Source organism: Acanthopagrus latus, chromosome 23, assembly GCF_904848185.1.
Source record: "Acanthopagrus latus isolate v.2019 chromosome 23, fAcaLat1.1, whole genome shotgun sequence".
Lineage (NCBI taxonomy): Eukaryota > Metazoa > Chordata > Actinopteri > Spariformes > Sparidae > Acanthopagrus > Acanthopagrus latus.
In genome coordinates, this window is record NC_051061.1 from 17,641,704 (window position 1) to 17,665,596 (window position 23,893).

Consider the following 23,893-nt stretch of genomic DNA (forward strand, 5'->3'; position numbering starts at 1 on the left):
TTTTGGGGGGGGGGCTACTTGTACTTGAGCATATTATTAAGGATGTAATTTTACTCCTTTACTGTAATTTAGACTGAAGATTTGGAGAAATAGAAACCCCTGATTGAATTCCTGCAATAAACACTCTGAGTAGTGTTTGAGGAGAATACTTTAGTATCAATTTAATACAAGTAGTTTTACTTGTTATTGAGTAATATTTCAGTAATGTAATTGTATTCGTACTTGAATACAGATTTGAATACAGTCTTTCCACCACTGCTTGTACACCAGGGGTACTTCCGCTGTTACCAAAGGGTACCTGTGTGCAGCCTGGCATCATATATCCACTTCTTTAGCCAGCTGCAACACCTGAACACAACCTAGCTCACAAGCAGAGAAGTTCATATTAAGTGACAAAAACAAAACCAAGTATATTAAAATATTACTTTAATCAAGAGCACATCATTATAACAACAACCCAAATGGCGGTGGACAAATCATTTAGCAGAGGAAATGCTACATGTCACCTTCCTGATACCACGATGCCACGATTCAGCTTTCATTAAATTAAAACTGAATAAAAAAAGTCATTAACAGGTATTTGGCTTTCAGGCTAATGACTGATTATAAAAAAAAAAAAAGAACAGTTTTAAAAGGCTGATGACAGCCAAGACGGAATATGTCAATCTCTGATCTTGATCAACATGACGGATACGTTTGTTCGTTTTAATGTTCAGCTGCTTGGTGCTAAATACTGTTGGTCTGTCGTCATGAGAGGTGACGCAGAGCTGGAGCAACAAGCGCTCTGCACAGGACACGAGATGACGGGTGTCAGTCTGCGGCCTCTCCGGTGTCCCACTTGGTTTTAGGTTCCTGCCACCACTCAGCCAGGAAGGACTCCTCGTAGTCTCCCACACCCTCAAACTCGGCGTCAGGATGCTCGGACTGAGTGTTGGCCACTTCTTCTGGACTTACCTCATCCTTAAAAAGTAAACGCAAAACACTCAGTCAAAAGCAAGCAAACATTTTGCTATCTTACTTCCACTCTATCTGGACGAGACATTACTTTTTTCCGTCTTGTGTCTATAAATCTGTCGCTTGTGCACCCTGTAATTCAGCCTGAGCTCAGTCCTCCTCCCCACCGCCCAGGTCCAGGCACCGAGCAGAGCTGGGAGGGGCTGACCTGAGTTAAATAGATGTGGCACAGCCTCAGTGGCCGACACCTCCCAGCCACATACCACACGCTGCTGGCGGAAAACACGGGCCCCCCCTCCTGCTCTCCCTTCCGCAGCCTTCATCCCCTCTTTCTCTCCCTTTCATCCTCTCTGACATTTTCTCTTAAGCCCCACTTTTATGCAACCTCGACAGCAGCTTGCACTCAGACTGCTAAAGTAAAAGTTTATGTCCCTTTTTTTTTAGAAACATTTTGATTTGCCGTTGGGCCAAGTTGAAGTGTCACTTCGCATAAAAGTGTTTTCATAATTGCGTCTCCCTCAGGTCGTCTCGTCATGCAGATGGTTTGGGTTTTATCTGCTGTCTGTCTCTGAATCCTCCAGGCACAATGGAGGGTGATGGAATTTTGTTTATGCAGTGTAAAAAAAAAAAAAAAAAAAAAATCTAGATAAGGGAGAACAAACGCATGAGATAAGATCAGAAAAGCTACATACCACAACATGGAGTAATTGAAAAAAACATGACTGTAATTTGGGTGAATTGGCCCTTTAATGTCTTCTACTGAGCAGTTTATACCTTCTTTTGTTTCTTTAAGGAAATGTCTTTGTGTGTGTATATATATATATATATATATATATATATATATATATATATATATATATATATATATATATATATATATATATATATATATATATATATATATATATATATATATATATATATATATATATATAAGTGTGTTTTGTTTCTTGTGATTTCAGCTTTTTGTTTGTAAGGAGGAACTTTATTTCTTAAATCAAAAGTCAAATAATCTATCTTAAAGAACACATGAGCTCCTCCGACATACATATATATATACATATATACATATATATATATATATATATATATATATATATATATATATATATATATATATGTATGTCGGAGGAGCTCATGTGTTCTTTAAGATAGATTATTTGACTTTTGATTTAAGAAATAAAGTTCCTCCTTACAAACAAAAAGCTGAAATCACAAGAAACAAAACAAACTTTTGAGGATATTTAACAATTTTGATGCTACAGCCTGATTTAATGTATGACCGGTCACTAATGGTGGCTGATGTCAGCAGACTTTAAGTTTCAATCCACAAGTTTCCTGTGAAGGTTATAAGAAAAATGATTATGTGCGATACTGTATTGTAGTCTAAGTAACAAAATCTCATAACAACTGATGCACCACCGGCACATTCAAGGCTTTAATAGTGTTAGCTAATTGGGCAGAGCAATTAAAATAGTGTTTGTAGTTAATCACCAGATAAAACTGCCAACCTAGAATCACTGTTGCTGGTCGAGTGACAGGATGCACAGGACGTCACAGGTTCCTGATTATAAGATGTTTCTCTACTTGTGCTGCCACTACATTATGTATTTGTGTTCAGTATTATTACAGAAGTGTCTCTTGTGGCCACAGTTGTCCAGACAGAGGGTGAACAGAGGTGCTGCAGGAATGGACATAGTACACTGTGTATTTGCGTCAGCTGCAGCAGGTTTATCTGATCTGTATATTCATGCCCGCGAGTTCTCCTTTGAGAAAACGATTCAGAGGCCAAACAGAGGAAGTCTGTCGTTATGTAATTTGCACTGTGCCCCATATTTTGGCATTAATTTGTCGTTATACAATTACACAGCCAATCCAGTCACATTTCCCCACAGCCTTTTTTTGTCTTCCTTTGAATAAACACACAAATGATTAAAAAATACATTTAAAAAAGGCACAACAGCATTTTGGATTGCATTGTGATTAACCACATGTGACTACAGTCGACCTCACAGTCTGTCAACAGTAGCAACGTACCTCATCGTCTGTTTGTAGGTAGTTCAGTGCAAATTCCAGCATCTCCTTCTGCTTCGTTGTCGTGTTAAAATACCTCAGAGCCTCCTGAAAGACAAAAGTGGCATCAGCTCTTGCGTCGACCCGAGCAGCAGGCAAGAACGGACCAAACTTCTGTTCTTTACGGCTCTGCCCTGAGCAACAAATTTGGCCTGTTGTCCCTTTTTTTGTTTACAGCTTTTTTTTTCCTTTCCTTTTTTTTTTGCCTCTCATTTCGGGACCCTTAAAGTATTTACAGCAGCAACCGGCTGACAGCAAAGATGTTTATGAGGCAGCCTGGCTCGACACAGAGCTGGTGAGCTGCAGGGCGAAAAAAAATAAAAGATAGTAAAACGAGTCTGTCTTAACGAGGGTACACTGGTTTCTAATTACAACCCTGAGATTGTGTTCATGTTCGCGCCAAGAACACTTCATGCTATAAGCTTTACTGCTTTGGTTGAGCGCAACCAGTGTGAACTTTCTTCTCCCTCTGAGCCAACGAAAGAGGAACCAAAAGGAGAAGGGTTTGTTTCACTCACGGGCCGAGGCTCAAAGTCCTTTTCCTCGAGTCCCCACTGCTCGCGGTAGAAGCGATAGTACTGCACGTTCTGCAGCATCACCTGGTCTTTCGGGTCGAACAGCAGGTAGCTGGCTGCGCACGGGGCAGCGTTCTTTACATCGTTCACTGTGAAGAGATCACAAAACACCACGCGTTAACACTTTACGTACGCTGCCGTGTCCGGAGTGGCTGCCTTTGTTGTGCTCCTTACGTTTATAGTAGGAGAACTGGAGGTAGTGATACATGGTGGCTACAAACTTCTCCACGAAGAAGCCCCCGACGCTGGGTGTCAGCTGCTCCTCACATTTTACCTGACACCTCAGCACGTCAGTGTAGAGGTCTGAGGGAGACACCAGAGAGAACGTGAGCACAGAACCGTCATTCTCTCGTCCGACACACACTGAACCCGATCTCGTCTTACCTGCCAGGGTGGGGTAGAAGTCTTTGAACTCTAAGATCTCGTATGAGCCCTCGCAGCCGGCCAGGCAGCTGGCGTATATTTCATAGTACTGCGTGATGGCCTGCTCCATGTTTCGGGCGCTGTTGCTGAAGTCTCCGCTGTTGTAGAGCGTCACGCTCTTCAGGAAGACGCTCTGGACGGACAAAGAGACTGATTAGAGTTCGGCACACATTCTGTTCGCACTCCGCGATCAGGACGACGGCGGCTTATCTACGAACTTCGTACGGCTGCTCCTCGTGGTCGATGAGATATTCCTCCACGTCGAACAGCGTCTTGTAGTAGTTCATGTTCTTGGTCAGGTAGGGGTCGGTCGGGTTCTTCTTCAGGAAGGTGTGGGCCGCCGCCACAGCCTTCTCCAGGTTGTTCATCTGGACAAACAATAGACAGCATTACAGGTGAGCTGTATGGAGCCATTTTGTGTCTTTTTCAGTTGTTTTTCCTCTATATTTAAAACAAGTCCCCATCTACCTCAGCTGTTTAACCCGAACACTAGTTTGCTGTTAAGCTCAAGAAATGTTTCATGGACTACAAAACTTAACCTAACACTCTTGATCAGCTTGAAGGTGAGCTGATAGCTAATGTTCACTCTTGGGTGAACTTCTCCTTTAAGGCTTTCAGACGCACAGCCCTCTGATGAGGTGAGTGCCAACAACACCTTCAGCCTCTGAAGGATCACAGCAGCCAGAGCTCTGATGTGGCTGCTGGTTACATTAGTTAGAATGAATGTTGTCTGCACAGACATGAGGACCACCTGGAGAGCTCACACATTATCACACTACAGGAAACTTTTGTATTATTCAACAATGAAACGAGTCAGCGAGCCCCCGGTCCTCATCGGCCGCTCTGACGGAGGAGAATGCGGGGATTGTTTCTCGGGAACACTGAAGAGACGTGGCACATGCTCAACTCCTGCTCGGTCGGCAGGGGGGCGCAACAAAGCAGCAGGGAAACCCGCACTGCACATCTCCTCCTCTAGAAAGTTCCTCTCAGCGAGTCAATCAGCGTCTAGAGACCGACAGCGGACGCTTCTGTGAGGCGACTGTGCCCCGTTACGCACAGTTACCGCAGCGCTAAATCTGTTCCTGTGTTATAATATTCATATTCCGGCAGGGCTGCAAACGCCCAGCTCGCACTTAAATGCCCTTCACTTAACATCCACTTTGAGTTTACTCGCATTTTGTCGTGTCAGTATTTGGCACAACTTTAGGACTTGGTGCTGAAGGCCCACATTCATTCAGTCTCACCTGGTAGTGCGCGTACTGTATGTACCGATACGGCACCCTCTGCTCGAAAGTTTCCAGCACATCCCTCCGCGGGTACGAGACGCTGAACACTGAAAAATCCGCTTTGCACTTTTTCAGACACGCAGCCCTCAGCAGGATGTGGCGCATGAGGCGCAGGCTGCTGTCGGCGGACAGGGTGTCGTTGTCCCGGCTCACGGAGCTGCAGTTGCGGCCGCAGAACGCCTCGCTGTCCCGCAGGAGCCGGTGGAGCCGCAGGCTGAGCTCCAGGTATTTGATGCTCTCTGCCCAGTTCTGCGCTCCGTACTGCTCCAGTGCGTGTCCGTACGCGGTGTCCAGCGGCATGATGTCCTTCTGAGGGAAACTTTTAAAGCTGTACGTCTCATACTGAGCGTCAACCGGGGCCATAACCGGGAGGAGAAGGGCCACACACAGGCTGCTCAGGAGCATCGTCACCTCCACCGGCTCCGGCAGGAGACTGGTCGTGTTTTGAATGGATCTGGAAACTTCCTCCTTCTTCACCAGGGAATGCTCATGTCTGCCTGCACGTAGGCTGCGAAAACCCTGTGAGACTGGAGGCTGGAAGTACAGACTTCCGGTCATCACTTTCAAAATAAAAGCGTACTTCAACGTCGAACCCATTTTTCTCGTTACATACAGCACTCCTATCCATTATCTGACACATAGTTAGCTTTGTTTGTCAATAATAACAAAAACTTCCTTGAGACAGGGCTAAACTACAAGGTCAGGGAACATCATGTCTGCATGTATTCATCTCAAAGTAATTATTTGTGTCTGTATTACAGACCTCTCAAATCACTGTGTGCACATATCTAACAAAAAAATTCCACAATTTATATTGTCTGTGCTGAAATACCTTCAGAGAATGATATGCAAACAAAAAAAGACGTGCAAAAAAACTAATAAACGAGCAAACTATGTTATTTATGCATACAGTTAAACTACTGGAACTACCTGAAATCTAACAATGTCTGTAATAAATCAATGAAGTTAATTGATGTCTGCAGTTAAATGTGACAAATGCAGCTCTTTACATTTAAGCTTGAAGGGAGAAATCGCTACTTCCGGTAACAATAGTAGTGACTCTGGCGAGCTTGACACAGACGTCACAGCCTTGAGTTTGGACCTGGAGACAGAAGAAGAGTCCAGCAGCCTTCCTCACTGTTCCACACTCATAACACCCAACACACACATTAGTTTAAACACATGAAGGAACTTTTTTTGTTTGTTTGTTTTCATTTTATTTCTATTCATTTTGCTCACACCTCTTAAACCGTGTGCAGATAATATTCGTAAAATACATCAGGACTGAATAACTGTCAGAAGGACGTTGTATCTTGTGCATGGTGATGATTTCTATCTCGGCTACATTCCGAGGAAACTGACAAGCTGAGACATGGTGTTGATGAGCTTTCAAATCCATCTGTTTACACATCACATCCCATCACATCAGAGCAAATCCCACGTCAGATTCTGGAGCGTCTCACGCCTTTTACATTCAGTCTCTCCAGGTGTAGGTGTGTGGTGGTTATTAGGACACAGAGACTGTTTTAATGATTCAGACAGCAAAAAGCTATAAAGGTTTGGATTCATATCATTCGAGTGAAAATACCCAGTCTGTCATACTGTGACAGGGGAGGAGAGACTGGCTCCACATTATAGGGAGTTACTTTATAATTTCCTGCTCATCTCATTCGTGAGTGGAATCATGAAATCACGGGGCCGGGCCTCCGAGCCAGCCAGGCCTTACACGTTTGCAGAATTCCATTAAAAAGTGGGTGGGGGCCCGGGGGCCACTCCTCCTCCTCCCCCTCTGCTGCTGCTGATGATCCGTGGAGAGCACGACCCGAAACATGCGCCAATACCCACACAGACACGACCGGAAGTATGGTCTAGTTACCTGTTAGAATAAAGGCACAAAGGAAACGTAGATCCTTGTGACTTGAAGCTATAGACTTTTCCAAAGCTTTTCCCATTTGCTTATCTGTCCTTCTGATGGACAATATAGAGTTTATTTTCTACTTGATTTAAATATGCAGCCTGGATCCCTCGAGATTACCAAGGTTAACCAATTAATCAACTGCCATTTTATTCCTTATTCTAATTCAAGATGCTTTAATCTTAGACCAGGGGGTGTTAAAGTGGGGCCAAAGAGCAAAAGCTTCCCCATCAAATGGTTAAATTTCACCTGCCAGATGTTTCCAGACAATAAACTTTAAAAAGCTGATTTCAAAATTGTAATATAAATTGCTCTTTAAGCTGCTTTGTGAGGTAAAAATGCCCTTTAAATATGTTGGATTGCCAATTATTATTATTATCTGTTTTTCATAATCTGGGCATGGAGGGTAGAGTAACGCTCAAGAGCATACATAGTCTTGAGTGGACAGTGTAGTTTGCATCACTTATTCAATTCTTATTTACAAAGTCACAGTTTTTGAGACACTCAGAGATACTTTGAGAAAGGGAGATTTCACAACATTACAGACAACAGCACACCTGAGTGCTATTGTGCACTAGCAGCTGCTCATAAATCAGCAAAGGTCGCTGCTTAAAATTTAAAACCAGTTCACAGTCAGATCAGGTCAGAGTTCACAGTGCTAACAAGTGTTAAGTGGTGCAACAAAACGTGAGGTTATAGGCCAATTTGTGAAGTAAAGCAGTGCACGGTGATGCAACGTGACAGCAATATGTGTGGTTAAATGTAACTGAAACATTTTGCTACTACAACTTTTACTGTCTCCATATTGTCATTTGATTGGGCTTTTATTTTGTAACCGGAAGTGGCCGGTCTCGCTCCGGCTGCCTTGACGCAGCTCCGCTCTCTCAAACTTCTTGCGGTGATTCTCCGTCCTTCCACTTCATCCGCATCACCCCGCTGGCAGACGGATTTTCTGCTCAGCGATCCTTTGGCATTTGACGTCCCAGTTTCCCCAGATGGATCTGTTAGTATGTGTGCTTTTATTCGTCCTCCATGTCGCGGCGGTGACCTGCACACCGGGGCCGTTAGTGGACATTGTCGTCGATCGGTACGACATTCCGAAAGTTTGTCCCCGAGAGGTGCAAACTGAAGACTTCGTCCGCTATCACTTCAACGGCACCTTCCACGAAGACGGGAAAAAGTTCGACTCCAGGTAAAGTTACAGCCGAATACACTGTTTCTGCTTCTCCGCTGAAAATTAGCTTTAATGCTTAAAGTTTAAACAAAACATACGTTAAGATACGTTAACAAATCACTGCATGCGTAAACCGCTAAAACACAACGTTAGCATACAGCTTGGAAGATTAAGCTAGCTCTCACTGAAATGGAGACGCAACGATAAACACACAAACTGCACTTCCCCCATCAGAAACCCTGGTGGATCCAGACTCACGGTTCATGTACTGCAGCCGAAATCCCGTCTGTAGACGTGTCGGTGCAGGATGTGAGGGTGTGAGGGGGGATGCAGCTCCGTCTGGGTCCCGCAGTATGAGGGAGTGCAGGGACCGAGGGGCTGCTGATCCTAACATGCTGGTCTGCTCGCCTCAATCAGTCTGATCCTCCAGCTCTGGAAGCTCATCTCAGCCAAAAAGAGAAAACACAGCCTTGATTGTAAAGTTTAAATTAAAGGGGGAAATTATAATTATGGGACCAAAAGCCATAGTTATGGGTTAACACTGAAGTTATGAGATAAGAACTCAAAATCATGGGAAAATTAAAACAAACTTTTGACTTTTCATGTCACACTTTTTCTTTTTATCTCAGACTTTTGACTTTCTCTTCACACTCTTTACTTAAAACTTTAAATTTTTTATTTCCCACTCTTCATTTTTTTCTTCACATTTTACTCTTCATCTCACACTTTTGACTTTTTATTTAAAACTTTTCATTTTGTATTTCACACTTTTGATTCTTGATCTCACTCTTTATTTTTTCACAAACTTTTGACTTTTCATTGCACACTTTTGACTCTTGTCGAGCTGTCAAAAGTGTGAAATAAAAAGTAAAAAGTTTGACTTTTCAAAAATCAAAGCTGTGAAATAAGATGAAAAGTGAAAAAAGTGATACATTAAAAGTGAAAAGTGTGAAATAAAAAATAAAAGTTTAAAATAAACAAAAAGTGTGAGATGAAGGGTCAAAAGTTTGACTTTTCAAAAATAAAAAGTGTGAAAGAAAAAGTCAAAACAGTGATAAAATAAAAAGTCAAAACTTTAAGACAAAAATTGAAAAGTGTGAAAGAAAAAGTGAAAACAGTGATAAAATAAAAAGTCAAAACTTTAAGACAAAAATTGAAAAGTGTGAAAGAAAAAGTGAAAAGTGAGAGAGAAAAACATGTGAAAAGGGTCAAAAGTGGGAAATGAAAAGTCAAAAGTTTGCCTTTTCAAAAATCGAAGGTTTGAAATAAAAAGCGAAAAGTGAGAAATAAAAAGCAAAAAATCAAAAGTTTGAGATAAAAAGTCAAAAGTTTGAATACAAGTGTCAAATAAAAAGTCAAAAGTTTGACATTAAAAAGTGCCAGATGATAAGTCAAAAGTGTGGGGAAAAAAACTGAGAAGCTGGGAAAAAAGTGTGAAATAAAAAGTCAAAAGTTTAACTTTTCAAAAAAGTGCGAAAAAAAACAAAAAGTCAAAACTGCGACAAAAAGTCAAAAGCAAAATAAAAAGTGAAAGGTGTGAAATTCTTTAAAAAGTGTGAAATAAAAAGTCAAGTTTGATTTTTTTTAAAAAGGGTTATAAAGTCATACATTTGTAATAAATAGAGAACATGTTGTAATTATCTTTGGTTTCTATGATTTGATGAAGATGTGTCAAACGACCCCTTCAGGTTTTCAAAATGAAAGGATGGAGTGGCCAGAACACTGGATGCTGAGTTTATAGCACCATGAAATATTATGGCACCGTGTGTGGAAAATGGTCCTTTTTTTCCGGCCTTCTATTTTGACTTTTCCACATGATTTATGATCTTTTGTGGATTCCATTGATTATACGTCCTCACCTTCTCCTCCTCTACTGTCTACAGTCATGACCGAGGCAAAGCCTTCATCAGCCAGGTCGGCCTGGGCCGACTCATCACCGGGATGGACCGCGGCCTTCAGGGCATGTGTGTCAATGAGCGCAGGAGGATCACAGTCCCTCCTCACCTGGCCTATGGAAGTGTTGGAACAGGTGCAGACAGACACAGCAAACAGCTCCATGTTGGATAAGTTATCTTTGCTGCTTTTTGCCCATCAGTGTTGTTGATCTGACAGGTGGTGTAATTCCTCCTGACGCTGTGTTGGTGTTTGATGTCCTCCTGCTGGACATATGGAACGCTGAGGACAAGGTCCAGATCCGCACACTCAGCAAACCTGCTAGCTGCAACCGCACCTCTGTGGTATCAGATTACATCCGTTACCACTATAACGGCACCCTGCTGTCCGGTGAGGCCTTCGACTCCAGGTGAGGCTGCAGCGCGGTGTGGTTTTAATACAAGCGTTCTCTCGTCTGTTTTCTGTGACTTTCAAGAACTTTTAATTGTGCTTTGTTTAGTTACTCGAGGAATGCAAGCTATGACACCTACCTGGGGCAGGGCTACCTCATCAAAGGCATGGACGAGGGCCTTTTGGGCATGTGTGTCGGGGAGAAGAGGATCATCATCATCCCACCCTTCCTGGCATACGGAGAGAACGGCTCTGGTACTAACTAATGATGTTCAAGATGATTAAAGCTAGCATCAAATGATTTAAGTTACAAAAGTATAACCAAGATGTGAATTGGTTTAATTATCAAAGAACAAAGTCTGCATTAAAAAAAAAATGCATCGATGTGGCTGGTGATCCTTATGTTTTTATCCTCTGACAATATTTTTTGTGTAGTATTTTACATTTGGTAGATCTTAAACCCGCAGGATGTAAACTCTGCCGCTGTGGGGTTTCTCAAAACAAAAGATGGGATCTCTGTAGTTGTTTTCCTTGGTGTTAAACAACCGCCATTGCTGATGAAAATCTATCCATATGGCTCAGATTATGTCTTTCATCATGAGCTCTCGAGCACTTTGAAGTTTGGCAAATGTACAGAGAAAAACTACAAATCAAATATCAGGCGCATGTGTTGATTGAGAGTCTCCCTCTCAGAGTGTTCATGAGTCCACATGCAACGATGATGTATAGATATTAAAAAAAAAAAAAAAAAAAAGTCATGTACAACTATTTCTGCAAGTCACAGCATGTTACATACCACACTAACATGAACAAATGCAGGTCTGCCTGTAAGCTGTGAAAATATCCTAAAGTTAGACAAAAAAAAATAAAAGGTCAAGGCTGAAGTATGTGACCGGTATGCACCTGAATATACAAAGCCTGCTCTTCTTCCTGACAGGAACTCGGATCCCTCCTCAGGCGACTCTGGTGTTCGAGGTGCTGTTGGTGGATTTGTTCAACCCGAAGGATGATCTGATGGTGCAGGTGAAGGAGGTTCCTGAAGGCTGCATCCGCAGGACGAAGACCGGAGATTACATCCGTTACCACTACAACGGAACCTTCCAGGATGGTTCGCCCTTTGACTCGAGGTAAAGCGGAGATTTCTTGATATCTGTGGTTGATTTTGCTTTCATTATAATGTGTTTTCTGAGTTTGATGGTTCTTTCAACAGCTACCAGAGAAACAGCACCTACAACACTTACATCGGCATGGGGTATGTGATCAGAGGGATTGACAAAGCCCTGCAGGGGCTGTGCATAGGAGAGAAGAGAAGGGTTATCGTCCCTCCTCACATGGCCTATGGCGAGGAAGGAGTAGGTGAGTGTCACACGTTTAATCAAAAGACACTTGGAATGAAGACACAAATAATAATCCTCGTTGTTTTTTTATGCCTTGTTCCCTGCTGCTGTAGGAGACCTCATTCCTGGCTCTGCCGTGTTGGTCTTTGACATTCACGTCATTGATTTCCACAACCCCAACGACCCCGTCCATATCAAAGTCACCCACAAGCCTGAGGGATGCAGCGTGAAGAGTGAAACCGACGATTTGATTCAGTATCGTTACAATTGCTCCTTGATGGACGGGACCCTGCTGTACTCCTCGTGAGCACCCTCTGCTGTAGTTCTACTGCACTGCATCCTCGTGATTCATGCATGTAATCATTGCCTGCCTCTTGTCTGATAGATTTTAGTGCCCTTGAAACTGAATTGATTTATCCATGACCAAAGCATGTAAGCCTGCATGGTTCAGCGTTTAACTGGAAAAGTTTTATGAAGCTTTGTTGTTGTTTTTTTTTTACACTTTATTTAGCATTAACAGGTTTGTGTTGATTTTCAGGGACAAGCTCGATTCGCCTTCCTTCACGACTCTCGGCACAAACAACGTGATCTCAGGTCTGGAGAAAGGTTTGAGTGGCATGTGTGAGGGAGAGAGGAGGGAGGTGATCGTTCCGCCGCACTGGGGACACGGTGAAAACGGAGGTCAGCCATTGGCACTTCTCAGATCACACTCTGAACACTCTCTTTTTTTCAGTCATGTTTAATCACCTCTGTGTTGGTGTCTCCAGCTGGCGGAGTCCCTGGGAGTGCAGTGCTCTTCTTTGAGCTGGAGCTAGTGGAGCTGCAGAAGGGCGTGCCTGAAGGCTACATGTTTGTTTGGCTGGGAGACAGCCCCAACCCCCTCTTTCCTGCTATGGACCTCAACGGTGACAATGAAGTTCCTCTAGAAGAGGTAAATAGACAAGCCGGGGTCGGTTTTACTAAAGCCCTGTTTGCTCGACATCACATCCAAGGGAGTGTCAGTGAATTTGTGTAAAATACACACAGAACCACAATGTGGGTGATGTAATTTCCAAATCACAAGGTCACAAGACAAACACCCTGGGTATAAGCCACAAAGATGCTTTAAACACTGCAACTCTTTCATGCTCTCTCCAGTTTTCAGAATTCCTCATGCTCCAAGTCAAAGAGGGCAAAGGTCGTCTTCGCCCAGGGACCGATGCAGATACCATCATTAAGGACATGTTCAATAACCAGGACCGCAATGAAGATGGGAAGATCGTAGAAGACGAACTGAAACTTAAGACGGATGAGGAGTCTGAACGAATGAAACGAGATGAGCTGTGAGGAGAACTGGTGCAGTATTTCAGTGGTGGTGAGGAGCTGGTATTTGTGGCTGGGGTTAGGCTGTCGTCTTAGCAAATGTGCAGCTACTGGGAAAATGTTTCCATGATACAGTTTGCTATGTTACACTTAAATACGTAAATGCTATCTCAGTAGAACCACTGTAATGGAGCTGAATAACAATGAGACAGTGTGTGTTTCACGTGTGTGAAAATGTGACAGGAAAAGAAATGTAGTGAAGCAAATTTGACTCAAACATGTACATTGAGTTGCCATAGAAATGTTTTTTGGCTGGGCCATTCTTCAAGAATGACATTTTATGTAAATGACCTGTAAATTTAGTGCCTCATGAAAATGATGATAAACCACTGGTTGTACAGTAGATTTGGGACTGAAAATCTATTATTGAAAAAAAAAATACATATATGTGTATATATAAATTGTGTTGTGGAGCATAAAATAAACTGTTTTATAATACAATAAAATGAAAAACCAACTTTCTTTCTATCACACTGTCCATGTACAGACCTGCACCTCTAGACTTTAATTCACCAGCATGGAAACTAATGATGAAACGAGGTGATCAAAAACAGATGAAACCTAATTTTATTTCAGACAAGTTGGAACAGATGAAGAGGTAATGAGTTCAGACAGAGGAAGATAAAAAAAAAAAATCAGACTGACTGTTTTTGGCACATTGTCCACATGTGACAGAAAAATAAAGTCATTGTACCTCAAATATTGTTTTAAACATCAGTTATAAAGTTTTTGGAAACTTTTGTTTGTTGCAGCGCAGAATTTTTCCAAAACTGTACAATTCAAATGCCGAAGGTGAAATCATTTTCTTTGTGGAGCTGCAACACTTCTGAGGTAGTAGTTCTTACAAATCCTCTGCCAAAAAACAGCTAAAAAATGTGTTTTCATTATGTTAATTATTTTTTTTTGGTTTTTTTTACAGTAAAATCAAGTGTTCTTCTCATAGTTCACACTTTGTAGCACTGTGGTGCTGGATAAGAAAAACAACAGTTTCCATAAAAAATACAACCGGTACTGAACGCTTAGACAATATGACCAGGAAGTGGAAGACTTGACATTGTAATAAAATGTTAAACATTTTGAAAAAACTTCAAGTTTCAGGTAAAAATTCTCTAAAATTAGCTTTATTGTATGAGGTTGGAAATGAGTTTCAAACAAAATGGAGGATCAAGTGCTGCCATTTATGTTGTGCGCTTTTCTTTCCCTTTATCATTACATCCTTTACGAGGACCAAAACTGTCTGACAACACCAATCTTCGCCGAGGCAAACTGAGACTTAACATGCTGCACAGTAGGTAGACGCTGCCGCTCTGTCTTCCATCACATACAGTGTGGTCCAAGAGCAGTTAAACCAGATCATGAGAAGAAGACCAATGGACAAAGATATAAAAGGATGACGTGTGCGTGAGGTGCGACTTAGCTGGACTTGTGAATAATGTGGTGAAATGAAAGATGACACATTCTTGGTTGGTGGTGAAAGAGCCTGCGATTGGCATTTTCTGAGTGGACGCCTCCTCAGCTGGCGCACTGGAGTGTCCAACACCAAATGGCCAGTGGTATTCTCAATTCTCAGTTCACTTATTGCCAGTGAGGTAGAGCAGGACTGCGTTGGGGACTTCCAAGGTCTCATCTTTTACCAACACAATGTCATATGAGTCCAAGTAAGATTGCTTCCTCTCATCCACCTGAGGAGAACAAGAGAAGTGAATTAAAATGACAGAATGTAACAATTTAACATGGTTTATCTGGAGCATTCTATTCTCTAATGGCATCTAATACTTTTACATTTACCTTGTCATTGAGAAAGCCAATCTTAAGGATATTTTCCATGTCCTGCACCCCGTCAGCCATGGTCAGGTCCCCCAGAGAGTCTCCCAGCAGTACCACATTAGGCCGCGTCCGCAGCTCCTTGAAATGGCCGGTGTTCAGCAGTGCACCTTCCCTTTTATTGTAGATGTGGATCAGCTCTCCCTTGAAAGCCCTCAACACTCCCTGTACCAGCAGATGAAAAGACTGAAATACTGTTTCAAACCCTGGTGTGGGGATGAAACTGTAGTTTTTTTGGTGTGACTACTTACAGATTCATCAAAGTCCATGTAGTTGGAGAAGACTTTGACGTTGGAGTGGAAGACCCCAGCCTGGCGAATCACCTCTTCAAGGATGTCTCCTATCCCAGCAGAGAAGATGAGCAGAGGGATACTGTGCTCATGCAGGTGGTCGAAGAAGAGCTGGTAGCCCTCCCTGTTAAAACATCAACTCATTGTTAGGGTTAAAGGATAACTTCCGTAGTTTTCGACATACACCCTGTTTTCCCATGTTTTTGTTTAAAATAAACCATAAACTCCCAAAGTTATTTGTAAAATTATCAGGAAGAGAGGAAGAGGGAGGGGATACAGCAGAGAAGTAGGAGAAAGTTGTGTTTAGAGCAGCAATGAATATTGTATTTTTCTCTTTTAACCAAGCCAGATTTGGTGATTGTTGGAACAGCAGAAAACACAAACCAAGCTGATGCTGGTTAGTTTTATTTTGTTTCTGTCGAATGTGAATGAAGTGTTTTATGATGATAATAATTACTGACTGACAGAAAGCTGCCACATTGCTCTTGCATTTACAAAGGACAAGGATCATATTCTTTAACAAATTGGTCTAAATCAGTTGGGATTTTTTTCTCCATAATGTGGTCAAGTATGTACTTTGACGAGGTGCAAATGCCTGGAATGATCAGTGCTGACTGCACCTTCCTCGCTTAAAACTGAACAAACTTTTAGTCAATCAGACATAAAAACATGATATTCAGGTAGAAAAACACATAGCTAACCCTTTAAAATGATCCATATATATATCCACATTTAAAACTATTCAATAGATTTTCTGGTTTCAGAGAGACAAAATTTTCTGACCTCAGCATGGCTTCGGACTCCCGCACTGCCACAGCCAGCATGTCTTTCTTAATCTCCTGCTGTACCAGCAGTTCATGGGCTTTAGTCCACCTTGTACGATAGATGCACAGCACAGATTTAAGAACACATTCAAATGCAAAATATCTTAAATTTAGATACAAACTGTATAAGACACTCACCACTCCACCATCAGGGGCAGCTTTTCCTCTACTGACCGTGATGAGTCGATCTCTATTGGGTAGTATGTGTTGAGCAGCTCCTTCAGCTGTCAGAGACAGACAACACTCAAAACTGTAACTGGCGAGTCAAGATCCAGAAAACTACTCTGTATTACCCAGTAAGAGTCAGAGATCTTCATCTTTCACCTTTTTATAAGATTATGTCTGAGGGAAGGGTGTATATTGAGAATGATGCATTTCTGTCTGTCCTTAGAACAAATTCCAGAAATGTGCATAAAAAAAATTGCAGTATGTGATGTTATTGGAAAGAGACAAATTACAGAAACAACAAAATTTAAGAATAGGAATTCTGTAACAAGCAGCACTCACATTTCTGCATTAAAACTATCTGGAGGACAGACACACGAAATATGAGTGACAATGAATGAACAAATAATAATTGTTCACCAAAAGAAATTATAAGTTAAAAACTGTGTATATTTCTAGGTAGTCTACTGCTTAAAAAAAAATAAAAAAGACATACACACTTTCAGGGCAGCCAACAGGGAGGTGAGAACAGGTCAGATGTCCTGGCCCCGGGTCATGGAAGGGCCCAAAAGGGCTCTCTAGTCCTAAAAATAATCTGCAGGGGAACCTTTTGCAAATCATCTTGTCTTGGGCATAAGCAAGACTATAGGCGACACTATGTATGTAGCTCACTAGGTTAAGTGCATTATACATATGGCGTCTCTTAATGCTGAGAAAAACTAAAAGGCTCTATTCCTGCCAACTGAAATCTTACGTGTGCACCAAAGCCTCGTTCATACCTGTTCTTTGCAGTCGCTGTCGATAAGTTTGCTGTTGTCGAGAATATCTGCAAAGAAAATATACAGACGAAACGACACAGCCATGAATCAACGTTCAGTCAAAACATTCATTTACACGCATCCATATAAACTGAGATTACAGCTGTGTTGTCAGTGAACTTACTGTGGCAGGTAGGACACCTTTTTCCATTGTAGGCAAATCTCGTTAGGGTCATGTCAAAATCTGAGATCACCTGGATGAGACACATAAATTCATAAAATCAAACTCTTTTCATTATGTTCATGAAGGGCACCTTAAATGATGTTGTGGATATTGTGTACCTGCACGGTGTTGGAGCCAGCCTTCACCATGGACTGGAGGATATCCTGTACCCTCTCAGGGTCCCTCATACACACTGACGTGTTGGACAGCTCAGGAATCTGAGCAATGGAAATAAGTGCGAGTGTCATTTAGACTTTTCAATGAGAGAGACGTGAATTGCACAATTCATCACGTTGTATGCAGTGAGTGTTTAGGCACCAAACAGTAGCCCAGCTGGGTGGATAGTTAACTACAGGTCAGGTGCTAGCATTTTGCATAACTCCCTTTATAAACTAAATACTAAATACTACCGAACAACACATTACCAGGTCCAAAACACAGGTGCAACCGCCATAAAAATTCTCGTTTCATTGTACAGTAACGGCAAACAACGACAAATCAACGTCATAGTTACGTGACTCACTTTAACGTCTACGTTAGCTAATATTAGCCACACTACCCTGGACGTTTTGGCTAGCTAGTACACAAGTTCGCTGGTGCAGGGTGCTTTAATTTAGGTGCCTGGTAATCTCCTTCAAACCGTGCTGAATAATATTACCATCTTCTTTAAGTCTGCAGCCATTATGTTGAAGTTATCTTCACAAAAGACGTGTCATCAGTTATCAGTCTCCGTAGATGAGTAGCTAACGTCAATGTTGCTATGTGCTCGACTGACTGAAGCATCGGTGCTAGAGCGCTGCCTTCGGGTACTGTCGAAAGTGTCGGGATTTCTTTAGCAGTCGCACTTTAATGACAAAATGAAGTTGTGGACGGAATATTTGCACAGTTTCCCAGTGATGTTTACCTGAAACCGTGTATTAAAACTGTCAAGACAAATTAAGAGCAAAGTCAGAATGGACGTCATGTAGGTTATTCTATGGTCTAAAAGCGAACAAATATTTCTTTTCGTGTGACAACCACAGGTGTGAGCCTGTGAGAAGCACGTGAAGGCGGCACTGCTACTTGCTTGCATAAGTTGAGGAGGGACGGTTTGTACTCCTCCTAAGGTAAAGAGAGGCACTGATTAAAGGTTCCACCCTGCCTCTTTTTTATTGTATTATCATTCTTATTTGTATCAGTATCATCTTTGCAGTGTGTTCCTCCTCCCTTCTCCATATGCAAGACATCAATAAATCTATGTGTGTGTAGAAATAAAAGACCCAATGTTTGACTGGTGGGGCTACAGTAATGTCTATTGTCGTTAGTCCTGTATGAGTTTGGATTCAATGACTGAAAATAGCCATTAGAGGGAGACACAGTACACAAAACCACACCAGTCCCTCACATACAAACTCACCTTGGCTTCTCTGTTCTGCTGACCATCCCTGTACTTTCCACAGAAACTTAAGAATCTGTGCTACTTAATGATATCTCTCTGTCACTAATCAGTAATCTGTTACTGAATGTTAAAATCCTTTCTGTTCTTGTTGAACAGTAATTCCTGCTCTGAGCTCCCAGTCCAGGCAGAATCAGCTAAAAGGAGCACTCGCTACACAGCTAGCCTGGTTAACTAGCTAATCACAGCAGTCAGCAGCAGTTATTAGTTAATCTTGATATATGCTAATTTTTTAATGTCTAAACCAACGAAAACAAACAAGCTTTTTGTTTTTGTGACTAAGTAAGCCGTATAAACAAACTGAACTTAAAGGATAACAGAAGTTCATACTGTTGGACTTTGTATTTGGCTGACCCTGCCACCTTTCCAGCCTCAAACATCGATCTGGGGATCTTTTGTTCCTCTGAGAGCAGCTTGTTTATTCAGTTATGGACTACGTAGTGCCCCTTTAAGACTGGGCAATTACTACGACAATTTGTAAGGCCAACAAAGGCAATAATATAGACAATAAACTAAGTGTACAACCATCTGTCTTACAAAACATCTTTAATTGCAAGTGATGACATTAGCATTTCTTACATCCAAGATAAGGACACAATGTCAGAATATCACATGCGAAGCAAATTACATAGCTTATTCCACTTAATATTTGCAGGCCTAATTACGTATGTTGGTCATAAAGTGGAAATGAATATCATTTCTATGCTCTGCAACCTCTTTTCTGTTAAGGACAGTGGGACTTTCTGAATGTCAGTCACAATAATCCCTTTTTTAGTCTGATTCCCTCTCCCCTCATTTCTTAGTCTCTTTGGAGAGCGACAGGACACGACAGCACAACATAACAGATCTCAAATATACACCCAGCTGGAAGAGAAGTACAATAAAGACAAGTTTTACAAGACATTTAATGTTGGAAACAAATCCACAAATAATGGTAACATGTTTTGTTTTGTTTTTTAAAGAAGATCAAATCTTATTGGCTGGACGCTGGATAAAACAAAAGCATTTCCAAAATACAATCACCTTGTCTGATATGAAACAAACAAAACAGGAAAGTCAAAGTGCAGTTGCAAATTAAATCCCTATGCTTATTATGTAAGACTTCGCAAATAATTAGATGTTAAAAAGTGCAGTTTAAGAGAAGCTCTGCTCTGCAAACACAAATCATACACACCCCCTCACATACACATGTACACATTTGTATGTATTTTACTAGAATTAATAAAAACACATTGAGCAACAGACTGCCAAAGTGCAAAAGAAAGGAATGATTGAGCCACTGCCGATGATTGGTGCTTGATGCAGCGGCCGAAAGTAATGCCTTACCATTAAGATAACTTAAGAGGAATGTTTTCATTACATCTAATAACATCTTTTCAACGTGACACTCCCCTCATCATTTCACCTGTTCAAAAACCAGAGAAAGATTATTAGTTTCAGGTGTTCAATGAGCAACAAAAACTACAGAAGGATACTCAGCACAGCTGTTGAAGGGGAAGTGCGATCTAGAAGCAAACTACTCTACAAGATTTTAAGATTAACAGCCTTTCTGAATCAATTCACATGTACACATTGAGGCTGCACATTAACAAGGAGAGCCACTCTAACAGGGAGATTATGATACAGGTCTTTTGTGAGTGAGTTAGACTTCTAAACAGGTGTTTCATGAGGCGATTGTCACAGTGTTACTATGGAATGAGGCTTCATTAAGTTAAATTGAATGTAGGAATGCAGTAAATATTAATATCACGTCGCCTTCTCGGTACGAGCATACAATAAAGGAATGTAAAATATCCATATATGTGTTTACATATACAGCTTTATACTATCTATGTACAAACAGATAAACAGCATTTATACCAACATACTTGACAAAAGGATATTCAGTCGTTGGCTGATATATAACACTCTTATTCACATGTTTACATTCGCCACATCCCTCCCGACATATCACCAGCTGGTCAGCACAAACCTGCTTACACATTTCATGGCTTTCGACAAATCAGCCATTAACACAAGACAGCATGAGAGCCGATGGCACAGGGTTCAGGTTTAATGGAATCCAGTATGAGAGCAACACGAGACCCACTGCATCATGTAATGTATGAGTGTGGGTAGATGAATGGTGGCTGTGTAGTTCTGGGACTGAGCCGACTTGCTCAGCACTCTATCTGCGACTGGAGCTGCCGGCGCAGGGTGAGTGTGCGTCGGTGAAGCTGCTGCATCTGCTGCATGCGATCTCGCTGGCGGGCCAGGTTCTGGGGCATGGGGTAGCGCTGGCAGCCATACAGGAAACGGTAGGGGATGCGGACATGGCATGCAGTGGCTCTGCAGCGAGGCTGAGGCATGGGCGGCAGCAGCATCCAGCGCTTTCTCTCAGCACAGTAGCGGTACGCCTCCTTGCGGTACTGCTTGTCCACATCGTCACTGTTCTTCCAGCCTCCGATGATGAAGACGTCCTCGTCGAAGTGGCAGATAGCTGCACCCTCAATGCTGGTAACCTCCGGCGGCAGGCTCTCCAGGATCTCATCAGAGATGCGCACACTGATCTTCTGCTTAGCAACCTCATCCCTCACTGTGTAGCTCTTGGGGCAGCAGGAAGCCGTGTGGTAGAAGTTGGTCGAGGCCACCGCCATTTGGAAGATGCAGTAGTTGTCAATAAGGGGCAGGGAGTCAACATCTTGCCACTGGCGGCTCTCTGAGTCGTAGCGAGTGGTCACCGTCTTCAGTCCATCCTCATTATCTGTGTCGACAGGTGTGCGTGCTGTGACGTACACATAGCGGTCCTCCACACTTACAGCCTTCACATCCCGCAGAATTTTAGGAGCAGACTCCAGATTGTGCCACTTGTCCTGCTCAGGCTCGTACACACTGACATCTTTGAAACCTGGACTGAAGTTCCCGTGGCCACCGATGCTGTACAGTATATCCTTAATACAGGTGAGGCCAAAGGAATGCTTTCGTGTGGTCAAGTTGCTCACCTGCTCCCAGGTGTTGCGGTTGGGATTGTAACGTTCGACTGTCTTAGCAAAGCCTGGTTCCATAGAACCAGCCACGTAGACGTGGGACTCTGTGGCAGCGATGGCGTGGCCGTCAAGGTGGTTGTGGATGTGCGGCAGGTTGACCCAGCGGTCCTCGTAAATGAAGTAGCCTACACACTCGCTCAGGTAGTCCCCTCCCTCTGAAACACCGCCTACAACCATGATAACATCCATGTTCTGGCCAAAGCGAGGCTGAAAGGAGGCCATGTGGGAAGACCAGAACTCCATATCGGCCGACTTGAGGTTCTCAAAGCGGATAGCGTGGCCTTCCACTGCCTCTGACACCAGCCGGAGACAGGCCTCATTGGCGGCCACCAGCCTCTCATTTTTTACCACCCTGGTCAGGTAGGTGGGCTTGATTTGGGGCAGCCTCAGGAGACGGAACAGCTCCTCGAAGTAGCGGCTTCGTTCCTCAGAGTTCTTCTGCACCCACTTCACCACAGCCTCAAATAGAACCTCCTCAGAATCAACTGTGATCTCTGCGTCAGACAGCCAGTCGCGGACCAGGTGAAAGGGCAGCGTGTAGAACTCATCATCCTGGATTACTTTGTGGAAGTTGCGGCGGATCATGTCTGCAGCCCGCAGAGCCAGCTGGTCCAAGGTGTACATGTGGGCTAGACTGTGCACCGCCACACAGTTGGTCAGGCTCAGCTTCTTCTTGAGAAACTCACCACAGAAATCCTTCAGCTGCAGCAGGAGAAACCTAACAGAGAAGACACAACACAGGATGTCAGGAGCAGAGAAGAGTGCTCTGGTTTTGGGCAGAGCAGAGCACAAAAACAGCACTTTAAGACGACAGAGGAGCAGCTGAAGGCCTCATGCTTTGACTGTCAAAATCACTGTCTCCCCTTCTCTCTCTCACACACACACACACACACACACACGCACACATAGAGAGAGAGATGTGATTGTAAATAGATCTTACCTGTCAGCTAGCTCCAGCACTTCATGTACATTGCAGGTGCTAACGCGTATTTCTCCCGTGTACATATACTGGATGACACTCTCCACCGTGTCTGGGTCCGGCCCCAGCTCTGAGCTCCATTCCTTCATCTCTACCCGTCCGGACAAGGACTCGGAGAACTGTCCTCCCAGCAGAGGGGTGAAATAATCGGTGGCCGCGGCGAGAACGGACCTGTGTGCTGAAAACTCACAGCTCTGAACGCTCCCGGCGGCCACCCCGCTGCTGAAGGCCAGCGTCACGTCGCAGAACAAGCCCTGCTTCCTCTGCTCGTTCTGCCGCCGAGACAGCTCCGAGCAGTGGGAGGAGGACGTGAAGTCCTCGGTCTCTTCCGCGTCCCCGTCTCCGGCGAGGGCGCTGGGTGTGCTGGTGCCGCTGCTACCACTGCTCCTGGCGGAGTCCTCCGGGTTGGGGGCAGCTGCTGCCATTCTGCTGCCGGCGCTGGAGGTTAGCAGTGGTGGGAAATGAAGTAAACTAGTGAAGGAGAGGAGGCGACATACGCAGCCACACATACATGGAGTCAAAACAGAGCGCGGCGGTGAAGTACGTTTCCTATTCGACGGTGATATCCGGGACTTAACGGAGAACGTGTCAATGTTAGCATAGGCGAAAAACTTATATGTATATATTTATTCTTCTGTTTTAAATTGAGTATTTTAGTCTGAACGTAAACCAAATATTTTAATGTCGTGCTAATTTTATAAAAAAATATGTCAGGTATAACATATAACAATAAACGTAAAGCAAATAAACAGCTAGCCTTTGTGTAATATTTTATATCAGCTACAATTCATTTAAAAGCTAAAAACGTAGTATTTAGCACTTCCTCTTTCGTCAAAGTGGATGAATCGTCTGGAAACAACGAATGAGGAACCGACTTCAGTTCGGTAAACAGTTAGACCTTCTGACATGCGCAGTGGGAAAAAGGCGTAACCGCGTCGTTGACGTGACGTCGTTGGGAGTGAGTGCCCGGTGCTGAGCTGTGCACAT

At 43.0% G+C, this 23,893-nt stretch overlaps 4 protein-coding genes across 4 annotated transcripts; 1 reads left to right on the forward strand and 3 right to left on the reverse strand.

Moving 5' to 3' along the window:
* Nucleotides 1-409: 409 nt before the first annotated feature.
* p3h4 (prolyl 3-hydroxylase family member 4 (inactive)) lies at nucleotides 410-5,923 on the reverse strand. The gene is made up of 7 exons (XM_037088824.1): nucleotides 5,270-5,923; nucleotides 4,244-4,393; nucleotides 3,987-4,158; nucleotides 3,777-3,905; nucleotides 3,546-3,691; nucleotides 2,992-3,075; nucleotides 410-960 (listed from the first exon to the last, which is right to left on the reverse strand). Exons 1-7 carry the CDS (start codon nucleotides 5,906-5,908, stop codon nucleotides 811-813), a joined length of 1,470 nt encoding a protein of 489 aa, XP_036944719.1. The 5' UTR covers nucleotides 5,909-5,923; the 3' UTR covers nucleotides 410-810.
* A 2,131-nt stretch (nucleotides 5,924-8,054) lies between these two features.
* fkbp10a (FKBP prolyl isomerase 10a) lies at nucleotides 8,055-13,835 on the forward strand. Its single transcript, XM_037088823.1, has 10 exons — nucleotides 8,055-8,418; nucleotides 10,284-10,429; nucleotides 10,513-10,702; nucleotides 10,793-10,938; nucleotides 11,621-11,810; nucleotides 11,894-12,039; nucleotides 12,134-12,323; nucleotides 12,559-12,701; nucleotides 12,788-12,951; nucleotides 13,158-13,835. The coding sequence occupies exons 1-10, from the start codon at nucleotides 8,222-8,224 to the stop codon at nucleotides 13,344-13,346; spliced, it is 1,701 nt and encodes a 566-aa protein (XP_036944718.1). The 5' UTR covers nucleotides 8,055-8,221; the 3' UTR covers nucleotides 13,347-13,835.
* A 98-nt stretch (nucleotides 13,836-13,933) lies between these two features.
* Nucleotides 13,934-18,284, reverse strand: LOC119013919 (cytosolic 5'-nucleotidase 3-like). The gene is made up of 9 exons (XM_037088825.1): nucleotides 18,125-18,284; nucleotides 17,586-17,684; nucleotides 17,428-17,497; nucleotides 17,265-17,311; nucleotides 16,459-16,544; nucleotides 16,280-16,369; nucleotides 15,458-15,620; nucleotides 15,171-15,371; nucleotides 13,934-15,064 (listed from the first exon to the last, which is right to left on the reverse strand). Exons 1-9 carry the CDS (start codon nucleotides 18,146-18,148, stop codon nucleotides 14,954-14,956), a joined length of 891 nt encoding a protein of 296 aa, XP_036944720.1. The 5' UTR covers nucleotides 18,149-18,284; the 3' UTR covers nucleotides 13,934-14,953.
* Nucleotides 18,285-19,430: 1,146 nt separating this feature from the next.
* On the reverse strand, nucleotides 19,431-23,651 carry LOC119014498 (kelch-like protein 11). The gene is made up of 2 exons (XM_037089728.1): nucleotides 22,868-23,651; nucleotides 19,431-22,645 (listed from the first exon to the last, which is right to left on the reverse strand). The coding sequence occupies exons 1-2, from the start codon at nucleotides 23,413-23,415 to the stop codon at nucleotides 21,061-21,063; spliced, it is 2,133 nt and encodes a 710-aa protein (XP_036945623.1). The 5' UTR covers nucleotides 23,416-23,651; the 3' UTR covers nucleotides 19,431-21,060.
* Nucleotides 23,652-23,893: the final 242 nt, after the last annotated feature.

Excerpts from the sequence above, each read along its gene's own strand:
- p3h4 (XM_037088824.1), bottom strand. The coding sequence starts at position 5,908 with ATGGGTTCGACGTTGAAGTACGCTTTTATTTTGAAAGTGATGACCGGA. Across the intron at positions 4,159-4,243 it reads ACGAGGAGCAGCCGTACGAA|AGCGTCTTCCTGAAGAGCGT; the intron begins GTTCGTAGATAA and ends TTGTCCGTCCAG. Across the intron at positions 3,692-3,776 it reads CCAGTTCTCCTACTATAAAC|TGAACGATGTAAAGAACGCT; the intron begins GTAAGGAGCACA and ends ATCTCTTCACAG.
- fkbp10a (XM_037088823.1), top strand. The coding sequence starts at position 8,222 with ATGGATCTGTTAGTATGTGTGCTTTTATTCGTCCTCCATGTCGCGGCG. Across the intron at positions 10,703-10,792 it reads GGTGAGGCCTTCGACTCCAG|TTACTCGAGGAATGCAAGCT; the intron begins GTGAGGCTGCAG and ends TGCTTTGTTTAG. Across the intron at positions 10,939-11,620 it reads ATACGGAGAGAACGGCTCTG|GAACTCGGATCCCTCCTCAG; the intron begins GTACTAACTAAT and ends TCTTCCTGACAG.
- LOC119013919 (XM_037088825.1), bottom strand. The coding sequence starts at position 18,148 with ATGGCTGCAGACTTAAAGAAGATG. Across the intron at positions 17,312-17,427 it reads AAGGTGTCCTACCTGCCACA|ATATTCTCGACAACAGCAAA; the intron begins GTAAGTTCACTG and ends TTTTCTTTGCAG. Across the intron at positions 15,065-15,170 it reads TTGGCTTTCTCAATGACAAG|GTGGATGAGAGGAAGCAATC; the intron begins GTAAATGTAAAA and ends TGTTCTCCTCAG.
- LOC119014498 (XM_037089728.1), bottom strand. The coding sequence starts at position 23,415 with ATGTGTGGCTGCGTATGTCGCCTCCTCTCCTTCACTAGTTTACTTCAT. Across the intron at positions 22,646-22,867 it reads GTGCTGGAGCTAGCTGACAG|GTTTCTCCTGCTGCAGCTGA; the intron begins GTAAGATCTATT and ends CTTCTCTGTTAG.